The sequence below is a fragment of the Gigantopelta aegis genome, chromosome 6, assembly GCF_016097555.1.
Source record: "Gigantopelta aegis isolate Gae_Host chromosome 6, Gae_host_genome, whole genome shotgun sequence".
NCBI classification, from domain to species: Eukaryota; Metazoa; Mollusca; class Gastropoda; order Neomphalida; family Peltospiridae; genus Gigantopelta; species Gigantopelta aegis.
This window is the reverse complement of record NC_054704.1, coordinates 32,222,620-32,246,110: the sequence shown is the minus strand read 5'-3', so window position 1 is coordinate 32,246,110 and position 23,491 is coordinate 32,222,620. Positions and strand designations below refer to the sequence as shown.

The 23,491-nt window shown below is 36.9% G+C and overlaps 1 protein-coding gene across 5 annotated transcripts in view; it reads right to left on the bottom strand.

The window, feature by feature from the left end:
• LOC121375307 (ras-related protein Rab-3-like) overlaps positions 1-23,491 on the bottom strand; it is an 82,193-nt gene that overhangs the window by 32,313 nt on the left and 26,389 nt on the right. For 4 of the 5 annotated variants that reach the window (XM_041502691.1, XM_041502690.1, XM_041502695.1 and 1 more), the window contains exon 2: positions 248-475. In XM_041502691.1, the coding sequence (XP_041358625.1) occupies positions 248-475 (228 nt within the window). Of the gene's footprint in view, positions 1-247; positions 476-5,053; positions 5,350-23,491 lie in introns of those variants that run through there. The other variant, XM_041502693.1, reaches the window with a different exon arrangement.

Here is a 23,491-nt window from a genome sequence, read left to right as displayed (position 1 = left end):
GTTTCAGCCAGTGCACCGCGACTGGTGTATCAAAGGCCGTGGTATGTACTACCCTGTCTGTGGGATGGTGCATATAAAAGATCCCTTGCTGCTAACCAAAAAGAGTAGCCCATGAAGTGGCGACAGCAGGTTTCTTCTCTCAATATCTGTGTGGACCATAACCATATGTCTGACGCCACATAACCGTAAATAAAATGTGTTTAGTGCGTCGTTAAATAAAACATTTCTTTCTTTCTTTTCTACTCACCCATATTTGTAGCTTGACTCTCTTATCCTGTCTAAAAACAGTCTTCACCTTGAAGTCTATGCCCACTGTACTAACAAAAGCCGATGTGAAGGAATCGTCAGCGTAGCGGAACAGAAAGGATGTTTTACCAACAGAACTGTTGCCAATTATTAACAATTTGAACATGTAATCAAAGTTCTGGTCCGCTGCATCTTTCTGCCACTTCGAGTCGTTGGTTGCTGAGGCCATCTGCAAGTAACAAAACAAAACACTTTATAACAGAAGCTTTAAACAAAATGTTTAACTGAATTACAGATTATTTCTCTTTCCAAGCAACATTCCATCAGTGATGTACTTTATAGCAGTGGGGTATGTGCAGTTCTATTTTCTAAGAAAATATCAAAGATCCAAAGATGGCATCCTGGGACATGATAATTAAAAAATTTGTAAATCAGAATTTTAGTAATTTTAGTTATTACATATGGGTAATCAGGATGATATAACAACCAGTAGTGCACTTAGCATCTGGTATCTCATCTGTACAACTTTTTATTCCTTGTATTCAGCTCAGACCATATACCAACCAGTAGTGCACTTAGCATCTGGTATGTCATCTGTATAACCTTTTATTCCTTGTATTCAGCTCAGACGATGTAACAACCTGTAGTGCATCTGATATGTCATCTGTGCAACCTTTTATTCCTTGTATTCAGCTCAGACGATGTAACAACCTGTAGTGCATCTGATATGTCATCTGTGCAACCTTTTATTCCTTGTATTCAGCTCAGACGATGTAACAACCTGTAGTGCATCTGATATGTCATCTGTGCAACCTTTTATTCCTTGTATTCAGCTCAGACGATGTAACAACCTGTAGTGCATCTGATATGTCATCTGTGCAACCTTTTATTCCTTGTATTCAGCTCAGACGATGTAACAACCTGTAGTGCATCTGATATGTCATCTGTGCAACCTTTTATTCCTTGTATTCAGCTCAGACGATGTAACAACCTGTAGTGCATCTGATATGTCATCTGTGCAACCTTTTATTCCTTGTATTCAGCTCAGACGATGTAACAACCTGTAGTGCATCTGATATGTCATCTGTGCAACCTTTTATTCCTTGTATTCAGCTCAGACGATGTAACAACCTGTAGTGCATCTGATATGTCATCTGTGCAACCTTTTATTCCTTGTATTCAGCTCAGACGATGTAACAACCTGTAGTGCATCTGATATGTCATCTGTGCAACCTTTTATTCCTTGTATTCAGCTCAGACGATGTAACAACCTGTAGTGCATCTGATATGTCATCTGTGCAACCTTTTATTCCTTGTATTCAGCTCAGACGATGTAACAACCTGTAGTGCATCTGATATGTCATCTGTGCAACCTTTTATTCCTTGTATTCAGCTCAGACGATGTAACAACCTGTAGTGCATCTGATATGTCATCTGTGCAACCTTTTATTCCTTGTATTCAGCTCAGACGATGTAACAACCTGTAGTGCATCTGATATGTCATCTGTGCAACCTTTTATTCCTTGTATTCAGCTCAGACGATGTAACAACCTGTAGTGCATCTGATATGTCATCTGTGCAACCTTTTATTCCTTGTATTCAGCTCAGACGATGTAACAACCTGTAGTGCATCTGATATGTCATCTGTGCAACCTTTTATTCCTTGTATTCAGCTCAGACGATGTAACAACCTGTAGTGCATCTGATATGTCATCTGTGCAACCTTTTATTCCTTGTATTCAGCTCAGACGATGTAACAACCTGTAGTGCATCTGATATGTCATCTGTGCAACCTTTTATTCCTTGTATTCAGCTCAGACGATGTAACAACCTGTAGTGCATCTGATATGTCATCTGTGCAACCTTTTATTCCTTGTATTCAGCTCAGACGATGTAACAACCTGTAGTGCATCTGATATGTCATCTGTGCAACCTTTTATTCCTTGTATTCAGCTCAGACGATGTAACAACCTGTAGTGCATCTGATATGTCATCTGTGCAACCTTTTATTCCTTGTATTCAGCTCAGACGATGTAACAACCTGTAGTGCATCTGATATGTCATCTGTGCAACCTTTTATTCCTTGTATTCAGCTCAGACGATGTAACAACCTGTAGTGCATCTGATATGTCATCTGTGCAACCTTTTATTCCTTGTATTCAGCTCAGACGATGTAACAACCTGTAGTGCATCTGATATGTCATCTGTGCAACCTTTTATTCCTTGTATTCAGCTCAGACGATGTAACAACCTGTAGTGCATCTGATATGTCATCTGTGCAACCTTTTATTCCTTGTATTCAGCTCAGACGATGTAACAACCTGTAGTGCATCTGATATGTCATCTGTGCAACCTTTTATTCCTTGTATTCAGCTCAGACGATGTAACAACCTGTAGTGCATCTGATATGTCATCTGTGCAACCTTTTATTCCTTGTATTCAGCTCAGACGATGTAACAACCTGTAGTGCATCTGATATGTCATCTGTGCAACCTTTTATTCCTTGTATTCAGCTCAGACGATGTAACAACCTGTAGTGCATCTGATATGTCATCTGTGCAACCTTTTATTCCTTGTATTCAGCTCAGACGATGTAACAACCTGTAGTGCATCTGATATGTCATCTGTATAACCTTTTATTCCTTGTATTCAGCTCAGACGATGTAACAACCTGTAGTGCATCTGGTATGTCATCGGTAGAACCTTTTATTCCTTGTATTCAGCTCAGACGATGTAACAACCAGTAGTGCATCGGATATGTCATCGGTATAACCTTTTATTCCTTGTATTCAGCTCAGACGATGTAACAACCTGTAGTGCATCTGATATGTCATCTTGTAAAATTTAATTTAAAAATAATAAATAATAATAATAACGTTTATTGAACACCGAAAACAAATATGGTAGTGCCAGGATTGGGGCCCTGGTATGCCGACGTTGTAAAAATTACACATTAACTTAAAATCTAAAAGAACAGGTAGCATATTGGCAGTTATTCAAGACCGCTCATGACCATGGCATTATAAAACAAATTTTTTTTTTATTTAAAATATCAAACATTTTTACTACCAAGGTCATACTAAAAGGATTCGTGATAGCAGCAATTTTCTTCTCTTTCATTTGTGCTAAAGCTTTTTCAATTTCAATTTCAAGGACTGTATTTACAGTCTTAATAGACTTTTCATTTCAGCACCCAGCCAAGTGTTTAAAATAAAAAATTTCTCGAAGACAATCAAGTATGAACTAGATTTGTCTCCAGGACACCGGCCACCAACAGCGAATCGCTCTTCATCCACAAGTCGCCAGCCTGCATCAAGACATTTATATCCGGAGCCTTTTAAAACATTAATAACATGACTGATGTAATTACTGTGCTACAGATAAATAAAATAGTTTTACTCTTAACGACCATCATGCCAGTCTCACAGAGAAAGGCCAGTTCTATGGTGCAGCGTATGGCTGGCTGGAGAGACAAGTCTGTTCATTATTGATAAAGTACTCAAATCTATATCCAGCACTTAGAGAGTGACACGTTATGGACGACTCCAAGGAAACAAAATGGAATAATTTTAATGACACCAACGCATTGTTTATCTGCCTCAGATCTATTTGGAATTTTTTGCATTCAACAGCATTAATAACTTGTGCAGTGGAAAGACATTATTTTATTGAATTATATATGCATGGAAGTAAATATTTAATGAATGAATGTTTAAGGATGATGAATTGGCATATTACTCTATAATGAATCAAGTTAAAATTTATAGCAAAACATATTATGAAGTTTAAAACCCATACCAACTAGCATATTTTTGAGAAAAAAAAACATCTGTGTAAATAAGTTTCTTTACAAATTACTATCAAACCCTTTTCTTGATGCAGGTATGAAAATAAGTTTGTTTTGTTTAACGACACCACTAGAGCACATTGATTTATTAATCCTCAGCTATTGGATGTCAAATATTTTATTATTTGACTCCTAGTCAGAAGAAACCCACTACACTTTTCCTAATGCAGCAAGGGATCTTTTATATGCACATTCCCACAGACAGAAAAATACATACCACGACCTTTGATCAGTTGAATGGATCTATGTGGTTCGATCCTGCGAGCACTCAACTGACTGAGCTAAATCCCGCCCCTGCAGGCATGAAAGCAACTGATAGAACAGCGAAAGTGAAGCACAGTTCTGCCTTTGTAATATTGAATTTCTCGCTCCACCACGATTGGTATATCAAAGGCCTTGTGGGATGGTGCATATAAAAGATCTCTTGTTGCTAATGGAAAAGAGTAGCCCATGAAGTGGCGACAGCGGTTTCCTCTCTCAATATCTGTGGTCCTTTACCATGTCTGATGCCTTTTAACCATAAATAAAATGTGTTGAGTGTGTCGTTGAAAAAACAACATTTCCTTCCTTCCTTCCTTGTAATATTGATTACTAGTAACAATACATATGAAACCAGACCTTGGCTGTTGAAGTATTTAGCTTTCAACCCTGTATTAAAATTAGCTTTAATCTATACAATCCGATAGTAATTTAAGACATTTTTATTTTCATACAAAAAAAAACCCACAAAGACATGGATATGCACTGAAATCACCCTCCATAGATGCATCTATAAACCATGTTTCATTTATCTAGTACTTGCAGTTGGTGAAAATGGAACCATCATAAAAAACTTAAATGTTAAAGCAAAATGCCATCCCCATACATAAAACCAAACACACTCAACAGACAATATTTACCTTCTATAGAAATATAGCAACATTATTTTAATTTCCTGCTAAACATTGTGTGTTTACTTACAGCACAAGATTAACACACATCCAGATGATGGAAGACTGTTTAAAACCTCTTTTCTTCAGAAAAATCTGGTGAAGTTATCTCCAAATGGAATTAAATATGGCTGCCACAGTATGGCTTCCAGACAACTTATGGCACAGACTAAGATCGAAAATTAAATATCCTAGAATGAAAACCATCTACAACGCCTAGTACTTCAGTAATATTGATTTGTGTTGTCCATGTTAGTAAATAAAATGCATTTATGCATCTATATTCAATGCTACCGTCCGTTCAGTGCCGACATCTGTCGCTTATGAATACTGCATAAACTAGCTAGCAGAAAATGTCACTGGGTTACGAGACAGTGGGAGGGATAATTGACACCCTGCCAAATGCATTAACATCCATTACGGTCTAAACATAGATGTCTTTTCCTTGTACTTGATCCAAGTAATATTCAAAATTGGACATATTCCAAGTCTTTTCTAAAACCTGCAAAAATTTTGAAATAGATAATTACTAAGCTGAGTAATAATATTCAGTTTTTGGGGGTTTTAAAAAAAAGAATACTACTGCCAACTGTGAATAAGAGTTCAGTGGTGAAATTAAACTATTGTTCTTCGAGTAAACGGCTCTCAAAGGAAATCCATGCATGCTCTATGCATGGGGTCATATGATACAAGTTAGAAATCAATTTATTTAATGGTCTAGATTGATTATAAAAAAAGAATAATAATTTAAAAAATCCACTAAACAAAAGCAACACCAACAGTAATAATATATTATGCACCTTTCATTTTTTACAGACATAAGGTTGGTAGATACTGGTTAGGTATAAGACCACTACACTCTCTTCTCTCTCACTAATCACTAACAACTAACCCACTGTCCTGCACAGACAACTCGGATAGCTGAGGTGTGCCTAGGACAGTGTGCTTGAACCTTAATTGGATATAAGCATGGAAATAAGTTCAAATGAATAAATGAAATCAAATGAAATGAGATAGCCTTAATAGTCCACATAGTCCACATACATTTCTTTAATTGAACAGAGGACAGAAATGTAATTCAGTGGTAAACAAATCTACCGAGGTACGACATTGGGTCAATAGCCTTCAATGGACTTCATGGGTCATGGGTAGTGTTCTTAACAGTGATTCGTAATCAATGTTTCAAATGTGGTATGTTTATGGTAAATTGAAAATAAAAATCTATTTCTACTATTCAGAAAGAGTAGCAGCACAGACCAAGCATCAACAACAGCTGCTGATTAAATAATAAGCTGAAGTATTGTTTTAACACATTTCTTTTCTAGTCTTCTTGGGCCAACACATTTTCAACTTCATTAAGCAGCCATCTAAGGACTTCAGGCGTCTGCTTAATACAGGCCAATCTGTAGAGACTGGATGTTGGTGAGAACCGGCAATTGAGCAAGTGGCTGCTGAATACAGGAAAGGAAAGAAATGTTTTATTTAACGACACACTCAACACATTTTTTATTTACAGTTATATGGCATCGGACATATGATGAAGGACCACACAGATATTGAGAGAGGAAACCCGCTGTCGCCACTTTATGGGCTACTCTTTTCGATTAGCAACAACGGATCTTTTATATGCACCATCCCATAGCACATACCACGGCCTTTGTTATACCAGTCGTGGTGCACTAGCTGGAGCGAGAAATAGCCCAATGAACCCACTGACGGGGATCAATCCCAAACCGACAGCGCATCGAGCAAGCGCTTTACCACTGGGCTAAATCCCGCCCCTGGTTAGAAACAGCAACTGAGCAAGTGGCTGCTTAATACAGGTCAATCTGTAGACTGGATGTTGGTGAGAACCGGCAACTGAGCAAGTGGCTGCTTAATACAGGTCAATCTGTAGACTGGATGTTGGTGAGAACCGGCAAATGAGCAAGTGGCTGCTTAACACAGGTCAATCTGTAGAGACTGGATGTTGGCGAGAACCGGCAACTGAGCAAGTGGCTGCTTAACACAGGTCAATCTGTAGAGACTGGATGTTGGCGAGAACCGGCAACTGAGCAAGTGGCTGCTTAACACAGGTCAATAAGACACAGGTCAATCTGTAGAGACTGGATGTTGGCGAGAACCGGCAACTGAGCAAGTGGCTGCTTAACACAGGTCAATCTGTAGAGACTGGATGTTGGCGAGAACCGGCAACTGAGCAAGTGGCTGCTGAACACAGGTCAATCTGTAGAGACTGGATGTTGGCGAGAACCGGCAACTGGCAAGTGGCTGCTGAGGTCAAGTAGGACTGGATGTTGGCGAGAACCGGCAACTGAGCAAGTGGCTGCTGAACACAGGTCAATCTGTAGAGACTGGATGTTGGCGAGAACCGGCAACTGAGCAAGTGGCTGCTGAACACAGGTCAATCTGTAGAGACTGGATGTTGGCGAGAACCGGCAACTGAGCAAGTGGCTGCTGAATCTGTAGAGACAGGGCGAGAACCGGCAACTGAGCAAGTGGCTGCTGAACACAGGTCAATCTGTAGAGGCTGGATGTTGGCGAGAACCGGCAACTGAGCAAGTGGCTGCTGAACACAGGTCAATCTGTAGAGGCTGGATGTTGGCGAGAACCGGCAACTGAGCAAGTGGCTGCTGAACACAGGTCAATCTGTAGAGCCTGGATGTTGGTGAGAACCGGCAACTGAGCAACTGAGCTTAACAGAACTGCTTTCTACCTGCACTAAAGCTGCTGTATTATTTATTTTTCTCACCACTGTCAATTATCCATTTGCAGGTATCTCCTCTGATGTGTGAGCTCTAAATATCTGCTTGACTGTCCTCAGGGATGGTCATATCAATCATTTATTTAAGATGACAGGTTCCACGTGGATTGTCTTAGGACAGTACTAAAATAAATTGGCGCTGCTGCCTGCATGGTGCTGGGAAATTTTAACCATTTTCTTACAATTCGTTACTAGATGCAGATGTTTGGGTTTTTGACACCTCACTTTGTTCAACCAGTGATATTTGGAAGTTAGGGCATATTCAAGTCACAGATGTTAGTATAATACATGGAAGTTAAGACTACATAAATATACGTCGGAACTGAAAATGTACTTATTTTGTTAATCAAGAAAATATGTGCATTAAAAACACTGTATCATTAGAAATGTGTTAAAATGTTACTAACTGTTCTGTTATTTCAAAACACTTTTATTTATTTTAGTAGTTGTGCAAGTGTCCCCTAAACCACATCCCTACAACCATTCCAAAACAATGGATTGGAGTATATATCAAAAAAAGACTATACTATAGCATTCCTTGAAACTAGTTTGACACATTTATCAAGGTAATAATATTGTGCATTTGATGTACTAATGATTAATTAATGAAATTAGCCAATATACATCAAACGTAAACATTGCAGTAAACATTTAGTCAGCAAATCTGCTGATGCAGGTTAAAGACCTTCATATTACCATGACTTAGTGAGCAACCATACTGCTGGCTGGCTTAAAAAAACACATTTGATTGGCAACAAAGAATCCTTTTACATGTAATCTCTACCCCCAACATAAAAGCACATAAAATGGCATTTGATTTACTAATACCAGCAGGAATAGAAATAATAAATTTTTGATATTTACTTTTGACACCCAATAGCCAATATAATGTTTCATGCTGTGGTGCCATTAAACATTCATTCATTCAGAATATATAGAGGATTCGTCACAAGTGTTTTTTAATATGGAAAATATCAACTGAGTTTATGCTAATCGGTATTTGTCAAGGCTCTGCCGAGACAAATACTGATTAGTTGAGGTTGATATTTTACATATTAAAAAACACGAGTAGCGAATTCTATTTATCCTATAACACTTCTAAAATAACATTTTAATTAAACTTTTAGTAAATCACAGTACTAAAGTCGCCGCCATCGGTAATATGACGTCATCACGATTAGCACAAATTAAGTTTGACGTCACGATCAGGCTCAGGTACACAACTTGTAAGCAAATGACCCATCCACAGCAACACATTACCTAGAGACATTGCTAATGGGTTAATACACTAAATTATCACATGGGTTTATGACATGGATATCATGGGTAAGTTGTACGATAAAAACAAATACATAATGTATTGGGGATCGATCCTACAACCTATCGCATTGAAGGTAGATGTTATGCAACATCTTACTCTGGCATATGGCACTTACTGAATACCAGTTAAAAACAATGCAAGGTTTGGCACAACAAATAACTGTGAAACAGTAGCATTCATTTTAACCATCAGATAGATGTAGGAGTGTCAAGATATAATGACAAGTTAAAAAACACTGCAATATTTGTTACCTTACACAGCTTTGAATTTGAATAAGTTTCTGACTTCACTGTCAAACAATCCAAATAGTAAAATAATCTTCAGCAACTAACAGATATTGACCGAGATGTAAACAGAAAGTGGCGTCAACACGTCCTACACAATATCGTCCTACACAAACTAATTAAACATGGCGGCCGGTTCATCATAATGGCAGACTGGTATTCAATGGTGCTAGACTGGTGGACACAGATTGATCGCCCTCAAAATAGAAACATGTCAAGATTTGTTCTACCCAATTACCACATAATTAGTTATGACATCTTTATCAGCAAGACTTCCTGGTGCTTATGCATTATTGATGAGGGCTTTGTAAAATATCTCTTCATCTATGAATGTCAAAAGCAGACATATGTGAAGAACACAATAACAACAACAGTGGCATTTGTTCAGTTATTCAGTACAGTCGGTACATAAAAAGATTTATGTTTGACACTCACAGCATTTCTGGCCTTAATGACTGTTATGGACCTTAAAAAAATTGAAGGAAATAGTATTTTTATTATGCAGAAAATGTATAAGACTGGGAACCCCCAGGGGATGGGTCCACAAGCAGAAATCAATCTTATGACCCACTGAACCTTAAGGCACTACCTTAAAGGGACAGACTTTTTAGTTTGCTTCCATTGAGTCTTTCTGACGATGAACATTCCATACTACAGATCTCTGAAAATTGCGAGAACAATCATTTCGTTCGTGTATCTTTCATGCAAATCTAATTTAGTGTAACCTAGGAGATAACCATATGGAGTGTTTAGATTTGCAGGTGTTATTGCCTATTTGATCCCGCAAATGTCATTTGTGACCAAAGGCCCCGACATTAAAAATGAAACATTTGTGGGCATCAAATAAACAATAACACCCGCACATCTAAAGCTAAAACTCCATATAGTTATGTCCACTGTAAACTGAATCATTTTTCTATGGAACCGATGTAAAAAAAAAAAAAATTGAAACAAAATCCTGGCTACAATCTGACTGTAGACCCTTGAACCGTCAACGTAGCCTGTTCCAATTGCTAATGTCACTTTCTAATGATCTCATTAGCTTTCCGGGTGTTATTTTCATTTGATCCCGGAAAAAGAATGTAATTAACCAATCACAATACAGAACACACTCGCCATCAGTTTACAATTTCCGTTCGCGCATTAAATTTAGGACATTATTTATATGAACCCAACGGTTTACCCAAACAGAATATGGTTTACCTGAATTTACTTTTGTGTAACCGATAAATGGTTTACGCAAATATTGACTTCTCAGAGGCTTGTACTAAAAGCATTTTCTTGTTTAGAATATCGCTGTCAGTATAAAGAAGGCTTCTGTTGTTATGCTCATGTTTATGGTAGCCCAAACCAGATTTTACCAGCAAATAATGTCCTACGTACGGAATTGTTTTTATATGTAATACTAGGTAAAATGAAAAATAACTGCTGCAAACATTAGCACATGATGACAAATATATGTAATATACAGACACTGATATTTAAACAAGAAAATTTATTTAATACATAATTTTAGGAAGGAAGACGCACTCAAAACATTTTATTTTATGGTCATATGGCGTCGGACATACAGTTAAAAAAAAAAAAAAAAAACATTATTTAACGATGCACTCAACATATTTTATTTATGGTTATATGGCATCAGACATACGGTTAAGGACCACACAGATATTGAGAAAGGAAACCCGCTGTCGCCACTTCATGGGCTACTCTTTTCAATTAACAACAAGGTATCTTTTATATGCACCATCCCACAAAGACAATAGTAAATTAACACTTTACATTTACAACCACCACCCACAAAGACAATAGTAAATTAACACTTTATGTTTACAAGCATTACCCACAAAGACAATAGTAAATTAACACTTTATGTTTACAAGCACCACCCACAAAGACAATAGTAAATTAACACTTTACATTTACAAGCACCACCCACAAAGACAATAGTAAATTAACACTTTATGTTTACAAGCACCACCCACAAAGACAATAGTAAATTAACACTTTATGTTTACAAGCACCACCCACAAAGACAATAGTAAATTAACACTTTACATTTACAAGCACCACCCACAAAGACAATAGTAAATTAACACTTTACGTTTACAAGCACCACCCACAAAGACAATAGTAAATTAACACTTTATGTTTACAAGCACCACCCACAAAGACAATAGTAAATTAACACTTTATGTTTACAAGCACCACCCACAAAGACAATAGTAAATTAACACTTTATGTTTACAAGCACCACCCACAAAGACAATAGTAAATTAACACTTTATGTTTACAAGCACCACCCACAAAGACTAGTAAATTAACACTTTATGTTTACAAGTACCACCCACAAAGACAATCGGTGAAATCAGCTGGAAATCGTCTAGCGGACCACACCTCTAGCTGACTTACTGAAGGTTTGCGTGTTATGTACTTACCACGTAAGTTTGTTCAATATTACAAATTATATAGATTTTTTGTTTAAAGTGAAGCAAATGAAAATGTTATGGTTTAACTTGATTTGTACATGATGTGTGCAAATTACTCATTTGTTTATTTCCACAAAACAAGAATTATGCGGAATTAAATGTCTTGCCTACTATAAACCTGATACTAGTGATAGTAATGTATTCCAACAGAATACAGCCAAGATTATCGGAAACTGAATCAGAAATCAGAGATCACATGTTTAGCTCGTGTCATCCATTATTGAGGATTTACTGGCAGAATCGGTCAGGTTGTCCGAAAAGATCCTATAATTTTGTGTTACCGGTATTAACTTTTGTAAATATTCTTTGTTATTTTAACCAATATTTTCATTACAAAATATATATTAATTTAGCAGTCATGTAAAAAAACATTTTTATTGAATAATGGATTTAGATGGATAATGCACTCAGAAGTGTAAATTTACGGTCATGAATTATTTTTTTAACAAATCTACACCCCATCTTACACTACCTCCTGTGACTGTTAATATCAAGTCATAGAATTTAATTTTGATGCTGTGTTTATAAAAGATTTCTTGCTCTTAACTGAAGGAATTCTCTAACTTTAAATTAAGTGTCACAGTTAGACATATACAATTGCACATGCCTGCACACCAGAGTAAAAGTAAAGTAAAGTAAAATTTTGTTTTATTTAACGACACCACTAGAGCACATTGATTTATTAATTATCGGCTATTGGATGTCAAACATATGGTCATTTTAACAGTCATAGAGAGGAAACCCGCTACATTTTTCCATGAGTAGCAAGGGATCTTTTACATGAACCATCCCACAGACAGGATAGTACATACCACAGCCTTTGGTGGTGCACTAGCTGGAACAAGAAACAGACCAATGGGCCCACCGACAGGGATGCACACCAGAGTACATCCTATCAGAACTACCGTGTCTCAACAAGAGATACTAGATGTCGTGTCCTGAGGTGTGCGGAATGCAGAACTGTTTGACATGCCCCTATCCAACATAGGTTCGGGCACGCCCACCCCGGATTTGGCCTCTGACATAGCCAGTGAGCAACTCTGGGGCAAGAGTTTTGAGGTGTGGCGAGTTATACAGTGCGACTTGGTATTTAACGTGTTATTTTAAATTTACAATTGCATGAAAATGTACCAGTATGCCTTTTATATACATCGATAGTATTCATCTGTTACATCCTGTAATGACATACTATTATGGCATAATACTATTAGTATAATACTAGTATCTTACACCCACAAATTAAGAAATCGATAAGAATAATGCTGGTCATTAACACAATGTAAATGGATCAATACGCAAACAGACTTAACGTACACTTGCTTAATGGCATTCTGTCATTTATGCATCATTGGTTTAACAGGTGCCAAATGCATGGCAATGTGACTCAAGCAGTAAGTAAACCAGACGATAAACATTTTGTCATTTTAAATATTATTTCAGAAGACAGAGCTAAATTTGTAATGTTCCACTGATAGATTGTAATCGAAAATTGATTGGTTGCGCTCCACTGATGTGATAATTGATTATCAAACTACATAACTGATTCTTGCTAAAAATAATAACTAATTGTTCAGATGACAATCTAATATAAATATGCTGCGGTTTGCGGGGTTTTGTTAAAGAACACAAATACTGAAGAGGCATCAAGGGTAAAATAGGCCAGGGACGTAGCCCAGTGGTAAAGAGCTCGCTTGATGCGTGGTTGGTTTAGGATCGATTCCCGTCGGTGGGCCCATTGGGCTATTTGTCATTTTAGACAGTAGTATGTGCTATCCTGTCTATAAAATTCCAACTGATGCCAAACTGTAACCTCAATGTAGTAATTGCTTACAACTTTCAGCTGAAGTATGATGCCCTTTGTACAATCTTAATTTATTATTTTTCCCATTCCAAGCAGTGCTCTATGGCTGAATAATATCAAATATGTGTTATGTTTTGTTCTGTCTGTAGGAAGTACATATTTAGTAACAGCAGTGGGTTTCTGCTTTAAATCCCCAGAGCAATATGGCATTAACACATAATTTGTGAAATAATTTTCATTGTCACTCTCTAGTTTGTAACAATTGAAAATTATTTCACTCAGGACAAAAACATGATATGAAACTGAAGCTCATTTAATATCCTACAAGTCTCACCCAATTACCGTTACCACCGCTATTTTTTATGTATATATTAATAATGTCTTTAGATGTCAAAATAGATATATTCCTTTCTTTTTTAATGTCATCATGAAACAAGGTAGGTGTAATAAATATATTACCGGTAAACTAATGGAAACTGAAGGTGAGAGGAGGCCAACTCAAATATCAAACTGTACAGGGACAAAAATCAATTCATCTACAGCTCACTGTACATGTACATGCAAGATTAATGATGCCAGCAGTCAACAGCTGGTTACCCGTGATCAGTAATTACTGTTACCATGACGAAATTACACCACAATGTCTCATTAAAACTGCTAGCCGGGAATCTGGTGGTATAATTACAAAGATCCTAGGTTAACAATATGAAAATGTCACGATGAAAAAAATGTCATAGAACATTAGTCATGACCCAATACAAACACATATAAAAGTCAAGAGAATTTACAGAGTAAATGTTACAGAATGAGTTGTTTCAAAATGCATTTAACAAGTGAAAGTTGAATACATTTCGAAACGAGTGATAAAATAAATGTTATTTTGCCTTTATGTGAAATTATTTGGTTTTAACAATATTTATTAACCATTAAATATGCAGTTTTGGAATCGGCCAACAAGCTTGAGGCTATATATTAAGGCCTCTCCCTACATTTTTCAAATACAAATACACCCAAGATTGATATTTGTAAACAAAGACAAATGAAGTGAACGAAAGGAGAAAGGGGGAGAGAAAGAAAGAAACTAAGTAGAAAACAATGTCCATACAAAATAAAAGTGATTATGTAATATGTACCACATTTATAAAGCAAGAAAAAAACCTAACAAGAATTCCGTGGAAATATGTCTCACCTACCAAAACCGTTTGGGGTACATGGTGATGAACATCAATAGGTGCAACTATAAACCAAGTTTTACTGACTAATGCGGTTTGTGAGAAACTGATCTAAAAACTTGAAACTTTAAATGCAAAAGTTGACACTGTCATTGCTGCTGATGCCACCGTCAGAAAGATAAAAACTATATTTTGTCTTTCTACCTCGTAAAGGTGAGATAAAAACAATACTGCCTGAAGCTAACTGTACTTAATGGCAATCAAGTCAAAGGAAAATGGATTTTATGACTTTTCACTAATGGATTTTATACATATTACAAATCTAGATAGGCTCTTTTTGTTAATGGAGCAAGAGCACGGGAACAGTCCATCCAGTTTGACTGAATCATCCCAAAATATCTCCATCTCGGCCCAACGCACTCCAGTCTGTGCTGTAATGAACTAGAATTAGCAACCACTCCTGCCACTCTCATTGCCAGTGGAAATCAATATTCCTTTGGTAAGTGGTGACTCCCAGCTCACTATATACACATTCCTCAATTGTCATCGATCACGTCAATATACGTACACATAATGCATAATGTATTGTTTTCGGCAGTAAATTACCAAGTAATGAATCTAACACACATTAATTAACACCTTTCAGTAAGGAGAATGCAATAGTCTAACAGCAGAATAATAAATATATACAGGCATATGGAGCCTGTGGTTCAAATGTTTGTTAGCTTAACCAGCTGTTAACTGAAATTTTTAAAACCAAGGAGGGATGAATCAATATAAATAATAATTGAAAACTGTTAAAACTAGATTTCGGACAACCAAAGGTATCCATCCATAATCAAATCTAAAGATTATCTGAACAATAATAATTAAAAGGAAAATATTACATTAATCCAACGTTAATTTAACTATGCTTTGAACAACTGGATCCTAATGTACAACTATAATGTGTCACGGTATGCAGGGGATATATTTTTCTCATAAAGCCAGCCACAGCATAAATTTGTCTCTTTTTCCCCAAAAGAAGGGACCCATAAAGGTGTTTTAAGCACAACCCACCCCCCACTCCCCACCCCCACCCCCAGCCATAGTGGGCAATATTCTGTTTGTAAAATGTGGTATTCTTCACTTCAATTAAACAAGAATATGATTGCAATATATACAGGGCTAAAAAAAATAGCGGCCTGCGAAGAGTGAAAAGCAGTCCAGTGAAATAACCTGCTAAAGTACTAAAAAATTGCAAGTCATTTTTCAAACTAAAAATGTATGTACAATCATCACATTTAGGAGACAACCATATGGACTTTTTAGATTTGCGGGTGTTACTGTCTATTTGATCCTGCAAATGTCATTTTTGACCGAAGGCCATTGTAAACTGAATTGTTTTTCTACAGAACAAACTGTGTATTTGGCATTTCTTGAAAAAAAAACCTGGCTACTACCCAACTGTAGACCCTTAAATCGTTAACTTCGCCTGTTCCAATTGCTAATGACGTCATTAGCTTTCCCGAAAAATGAATGTAATTAACCAATCACAATACAAAACACACTCCATGCAGTTTACAATTTCTATTTAGCCAAGGCTAAGCTCTTGATTCTGTAATTTTATTTTAAAATGTGCAGATAAATTCTGTTTTTATAGCCAAAAAGGGCTTAACATTCACTTTTTAGCAAATAGCTTTTGCACATAGCTTTTGCACGATATGTTTATTATTTTTAAAAAACCCACAAAGTGCAATAAAAGACCCTTAGAGCTGCAGCTTGGTGGTCAATGTAGCTTATTTGTTAAATCACTAGATGTGCTACACAAATACGGCAACTTCATCTTGCGTCACCCATTTTTCATTATGTCAATTAATTAATAACAAAAATTACTAATACAAAAACAGAAATCTATTTCACCGAGCTTAGAGCTATAAATATGTTTAGCATCTTTGGAAGGTGGTGAAGTGTCATTAATGTACTTGTTATTCGTCTGTTGACCAATTTCAAATAATTGCAGTAGTCTTGACGTCATAGAACAAAACTCCATTTCCTCCATGAAAAACAGAAACACAACACTTTAATGCAATTACTACTTGACAATCATCGGATGGCCAACAACCATTAATTCCAACAGGCTTTTTTTCCCTGCAGATTCCTACTTTATCTCCCACTACATTGTCTAATTACATGTCTCCAGGGAACATCCGTTTCCAGTGAGCATTATTCTTGTACCATTACATTGACTAAAATTAGATACTCTTTTGGCTGGCATTTGTCAAGGTCATAATCAGAATTTAGTACTGGAGCAAGCATCGACTGGCAGTTGAAACTGTTCAGATGTTGGTTTTGGCATTAAACGTTTGGGAAAAATAAACAGAAATTAACACTTTAGCAGATGGAATGAGTTGTACCATAAATTAACAGCCTAAATGATTATTTTTCAATTGGGAATTAATGACACTAGCAATTAAAAAAAACTATAATAAAAATTTATGACAACACATAAACTGAATACAGAATCATGTTTGGGTGGGAGTTTTTAATTGTTACAATAAAATAATCACAGACAGGTAACTCTAAACTTACTCTAGTATATTACCGTAGCAACAAATGCAATAGTTTTGATAAAATCCTCTACTGAAGAAATAATTACTGTAAATGTGATACAACATATTTATTACGCTTCTTTATTGGTACAGATAAAAATACAAGTTTACATCGAAAGTTGTCCAATGTTCCTGTGTGTGATTATGTAAGTAGATTGAAAAATGAAGTTATTCCTATAATGAAATCATTCCCATGCATATATTTTTACATGATTTAAATACTGAGTAATGACTGACTAGAATTATATTTGAGTATAACGATTAATATCAGATATTATAAATAAAAATAATGTATTAATTTATGCTTGCCAGAGGCTTTTATAATACAATTTTTATTCTATAGTTACAATACCAACACACACTCTGGTAATAACCTCTATATGTATATGTACCGGTACATACATATAGAGGTTATTACCAGAGTGTGTTTATATATATACCGAGTCAAATTTAAAACTTTACAACCGTTTCATCTTGGCTAATTAGCAAATATGACAGAAGAACGTGTTAAATAAGGTGGGTTTTTTTTATTGTATGACGTCTAAAGAAAGAATAGGAATAAATGTTAAGTCAAAAATCTGTTCAATGCACCCACAGCATTCATCAAAACCACAGTCAAAATGGTAATTCACAAGCAGGGTCGTCTGATGAAATCACAGGTTCAGTAGCACGTATGCCCTCCATGTGTACCCACAACCGCAAGGCAATGCCTCCTCATTGACTGCCCGATGCGTGTAAACACTGCATTAGGGATATAGCCCCACTGTTCCACTAATGAGGCACCAAGTTTCTGCAAAGTCTGTGGAGGGTTCCTGAAAGTGCGCAGGCATCTTCCCAGCACATCCCAGATGTGCTTGATGGGATTCAGGTCGGCCGACCTTGAAGGCCAATCCCTGACATTGATGCCCACGTTCCTCAGGCAATCCTTTGTCAAGTTGGCCGTGTGGGGTATGGCGTTGTCATGCTGAAAAATCAGGCCTGGACCATGAGCTGCCATGAAGGGCACAAGTTCCTGGGCCAGCACCTGGTCGCGGTATGCAGCAGCGTGGAGGTTGCCATGGATGACAAGAAGTCGAGAAGTCCATTTCCACAGAAAGCTCCCCAAACCATTACATTTCCGCCTCTGAATCTGTCAACTTCACTGACACAACACTGAGCATGACGTTCACCATGTCATCTCTAAACCCTCTGTATGCCATCGGCAATTCGCAGTGTGAATCTTAATTCATCACTAAACACAACTCTATTCCATTCCCTCTGCATCAATCACAAGTGGTGTTGTGCCCACACTTGACATTGACATCGAAATTGGGTCAAAATGGTCCCAACATATAGGCGCTGTGTGTGGTGCACGGTTCACAGCAGATTTCGTATTGTTTGCACAGACATCCAACATCTGAACAGTTCATTACTTGTTGCTGTAGCCGTCATGAAACGGTTGCAGAGGTGACGTCACACGTGGTCTACCCGGTCGGGGGTGATCATCTGTGGTGCCCATCAACTGCAACCCAACGCCCTTGCAATGTCAGCTACTGACATTCCCACGTGTAACATGCCGACGGCACGTTTACGCTGCACATTTGTGAGGCATGGCAACGAAACAGGTCATAACAAATATCGTTTTAATGTGTTTTTTCGTTGTGTCAGACTACTGTGAGCAAGTAACCATGAAAACATGTGCTATTGTAGTCACGTGACCAGTAGCAATGGTGCTGTGCACGTGCTATGGATCAGGTCAAGTGGGCTATGATGGGCTTCAAATGAAGTGTCAACATTGCCATTACAATATTTATTCCTGAATTTTATTTGGCTAATGATATTGTGAGATCATTGTTTAACTCAGGCATTTGGGTACAAAAAGGTACTCGAGTAACAATGAGGAAAAAGCCCTTATTGCTTCTTCACAGACATTCTGCTACACCCAACTGAAACCTGTAAAGAAAGCCTCAGTTCTGGGGTGCAGGGTAACATAACAGGGCTTGAAATACAAAGTACAATATGGCCAGCCATTTAGTTTTTTTAAAAACAGCAGTCTAAAAGAAATAAAGTAAAGTAAAGTTTGTTTTATTTAACGACGCCGCTAGAGCACTTGTTTTTTTATCTTATCATCGGCTATTGGACGTCAAACATATGGTCATTCTGACACTGTTTTTAGAGGAAACCCACTGTCGCCACATAGGCTACTCTTTTTACGACAGGCAGCAAGCAAGGGATCTTTTATTTGCGCTTCCCACAGGCAGGATAGCACAAACCATGGCCTTTGTTGAACCAGTTATGGATCACTGGTCGGTGCAAGTGGTTTACACCTACCCATTGAGCCTTGCGGAGCACTCACTCAGGGTTTGGAGTCGGTATCTCGATTAAAAATCCCATGCCTCGACTGGGATCCGAACCCAGTACCTACCAGCCTGTAGACCGATGGCCTGCCACGACGCCACTGAGGCCGGTCTAAAAGAAATATGTCCTGCTAAGAAAATAATATGACCTGTTAGAATAAAAGACGGCAGAGGTGAGGGAAGGATTTAGGACAGTGTGCAAAACAAAGTAGGACCTCTGATATGTAGTTTAAATAATTATCTATTAATAATTACTATCCACAATTAATAATTCACTAGCCCTACTTTACTTTACTTAATACAATAAGTTAATACAATTTTACTAAATAACATTAATAATCAGACATGTCACCTAAAGGGCTTAAAATCGGGGTGTTGGAAGGATATTCATATTTACAAAATAGACTTAACTGCAACATATGACAATTTTTTTTCACTAGCTGTCGGGCATGGCAATAGTAGTTATTTACTAGCCCAACATTGAATATCACCTTGCCATGGGAGTGGGGCTACCATAATCTGGAAGCCCCGCTATAACCGAATCAAAAGATAAATAGGTTTTTTTTTACAGGAGGTTTGACTGTGCGTTTGTGTGTGCCCTGAAATGAACAGAACAATTTGATATTCATTGCTGAGATAATAAGAAAGGGCTGAGTAGTCTGGAGCATCAGACAATAAGATATTTTGTGTTATGGGATCTAATTCACAAAGGTCTCTTAGGTTCTGCTAGACAACAAAGCATCCTCTTTGCAAGTCTTTTAGCATTGCATTGCAAGATCGCAGTTGCGAGAGTTTAGTGAATTAGGCCCCTGATGTATAATCTGACAGATTTGATCACAGCAATCAAATCGGGTAATCTTATGAATCATGATTGACAAAAATCAATTGTTTGTGAACTGCATAAAATAGCATATTTCCTGTATGTAGAAGTGAGTACAGGGTGGGACCTAGCTTAGTTGCAAGAGTGCTCACCTGATGTGATTGGGTTAGTGAACCAATTTTCTGTTTGGGTTTTCCCGTCCCAACCAGTGCACCAAGACTGTTATATCAAGAGCCATGATATGTGTACTGTCTTGTTTGTGCGTAAGCTTTTGCTGCTAATGGAAATATTACCAAATGTTTGACATCCAGTAGCTGCTGATTAATAAATCAATGTGAACTAGTGGTGTCCTTAAACAAAACAAACTCATTCACTAGAAGCAAATACATAATGCAATTGTTTTGTTGCTGACCTGTACTGACAGTTATATGGCTATTGAAACGTTTATGGTTTTTTAGTGTTGCTGTAGTACATTTGCTTACATGTCAAAAAAGTAGTCCCATGACCTGATTAATATGCATCTGATTTGCAAATTATCATTTTCTGTAAGTATGTGACCTGAATAATATCACATTATGTTTCGCGTTTTTTATTGGTTACACTATCTATTATATGATAATCATGTATATTTTGAAGACTAAATAATTTTAATAAGGAAATTCCTATCCGTGATGGCAATCTAAGTAAACAGTAATCTACTTTGTGCATATCATGCCTGGAAGAAATTACTTGTACCAAGCATGAAAAAATCAATAGCAAACCAAGAATTTTATTCAATCAATTATGTTAGCCGATTATTCTACAAAGAAAATCCATAAGATAGCTCGAGACCAAAGAAAGTCAAATGGTGTAATTTACACTTGGAATACATGTCTGCAGGCCGTGAGGTAAAAGAATGGAAGGTCTTCCAGGGCATATAAAAACAAGTCTATAAGCTAATTAATTATTCAAAAACAGCAATTAGATAAAGCAGATGTACCTAGGTAAAAGGTGAAGCATTGTGACGGCAAGTAAATGAAGAAACAAGTCTTTTTTATAGTATTCTTCAGCACAACTTTAATACTTGTGGAGCAAGCACGTGCACTGAAACCCCATTCCCACCCATGGATAATTTAATCTGTATACTGTATGTTTTTAATTTGTATATTGTATGAAGTCTCTTGAGGGCAATGATTTATTATACATTATTAATGCCTGCCACAATCTAGATAATACTAATAATAATAAAATTCTTTATTTTCAGAGGGTAAATACATTCAACTTCATGAGGCCCTCTCTAATCTATACATGATATTATACATACATACATTCAAAGAAACAACATCAACATACTTGTAATATGAATAGCATGAGAAACAATAGCACATATTATGAATATTTAAATAATATTTAAATCAATTTGTTAAGAAACTTAAGTCAGTGATAACTCAATACATCATAATTAACAAACACATCAAAATCAACAACAAAGGTATATCTTAAAATTGATTATTATTTGAATAGTGCTTAAAATAACTGGATTTGAATGAAGCGAGGGACTGAGAATATTTTATCTTTGAAGGTAGTGTGTTCCACAGTTTAGCTCCCCTGCATGAAAAACTATGGCGATAAAATTAAGTTCTTGGTTTTAATTCATAAAGATGATTATGTTGATACCTCCACTCACTGCAAAACACCACGACTGGTATATCAAAGGTACATGTATGTACTACCCTGTCTGTGGGATGGTGCATATAAAAGAACCCTTGCTGCTAATCAAAAAGAATAGCCCATGAAGTGGTCCTTAACCATATATCCGACGTCATATAACTGTAAATAAAATGACTGAATAAAAAAAAAAAAATTCTCTCTCTCCATTGCAAAAATTCTTGGATTGTTCTCAAAATGTTGATGCCACTGCACCAAACATTTGTTTTTATAACAGTACCGTATTCCCGTGTCAGCTAGTACTCCATTACTAGTATATTAAAATCTGGAGCATGTGAAGACAAACCACAATCCTAACAGCCCGTTTAAGCGATACACCAACCACCCTAGGTTCATATAACATCAGATCCAATTTAGACTCAATTTTGAAAATCTGACTATTTTTCAGCCGAACCATTCAAAATAAGCATTCAATCACCAAAATCTTTTAGAACACAACCTTTTGGCTTAATTCTATTACTGAGAACCATTCAAACCTCACATCTTCCTTCTCTGTCTCCTTTACATTGGACATCGACTGGATTTATGTGTTTTCAAGTGCACAAGTTGTAAGCGAGATATCCCCCCCCTTTTCCCTCCTCCCCTTTTTGTCTTAAGAGGCAAGGGAATTTGCATCCATGACATGCGTGAACTACAATGACTTGCTCTGAATGTGCACGTTAAACTTTATGACCTGACCTGTGCTGCCCTGATTATGGAAAAGTACAGATATAAAAAGATCCCTTGCTCCTTATCAGTATGACCAGGCTATGTGGCATTAGTAAATTTCTTCTCTGACACACTAGATTGACCGACACCATTACAGTGGACTGTCTAAACTGATTTCAAGAGAGACTAATGAAATGCATCAGTATACACAACTATAAAAGATCTCTTGCTCCTTTAATCAGTATGACCACACTATGTGGCATTAGAAAATGTCTTCTCTTGGGTGTATACCACCAAATCAAATCACATAGACAACCATAGTAACATATGTGGCTAAAACTCCTATCTGCAGCATATCAATGGACATATAAATATTACCACCCCCAATGACCACCCCTCAACCTTAAAATGAATCAGAAAACATTAGATGTGAATTAAGCTGCTTATTTCAGAGATAACGGGTACCCTAGTTCAGCACAAAATTTTAGTACTTTTTTTTTCACAGGTACCCCCATACATGTTTTAAGCACAAGGCTACA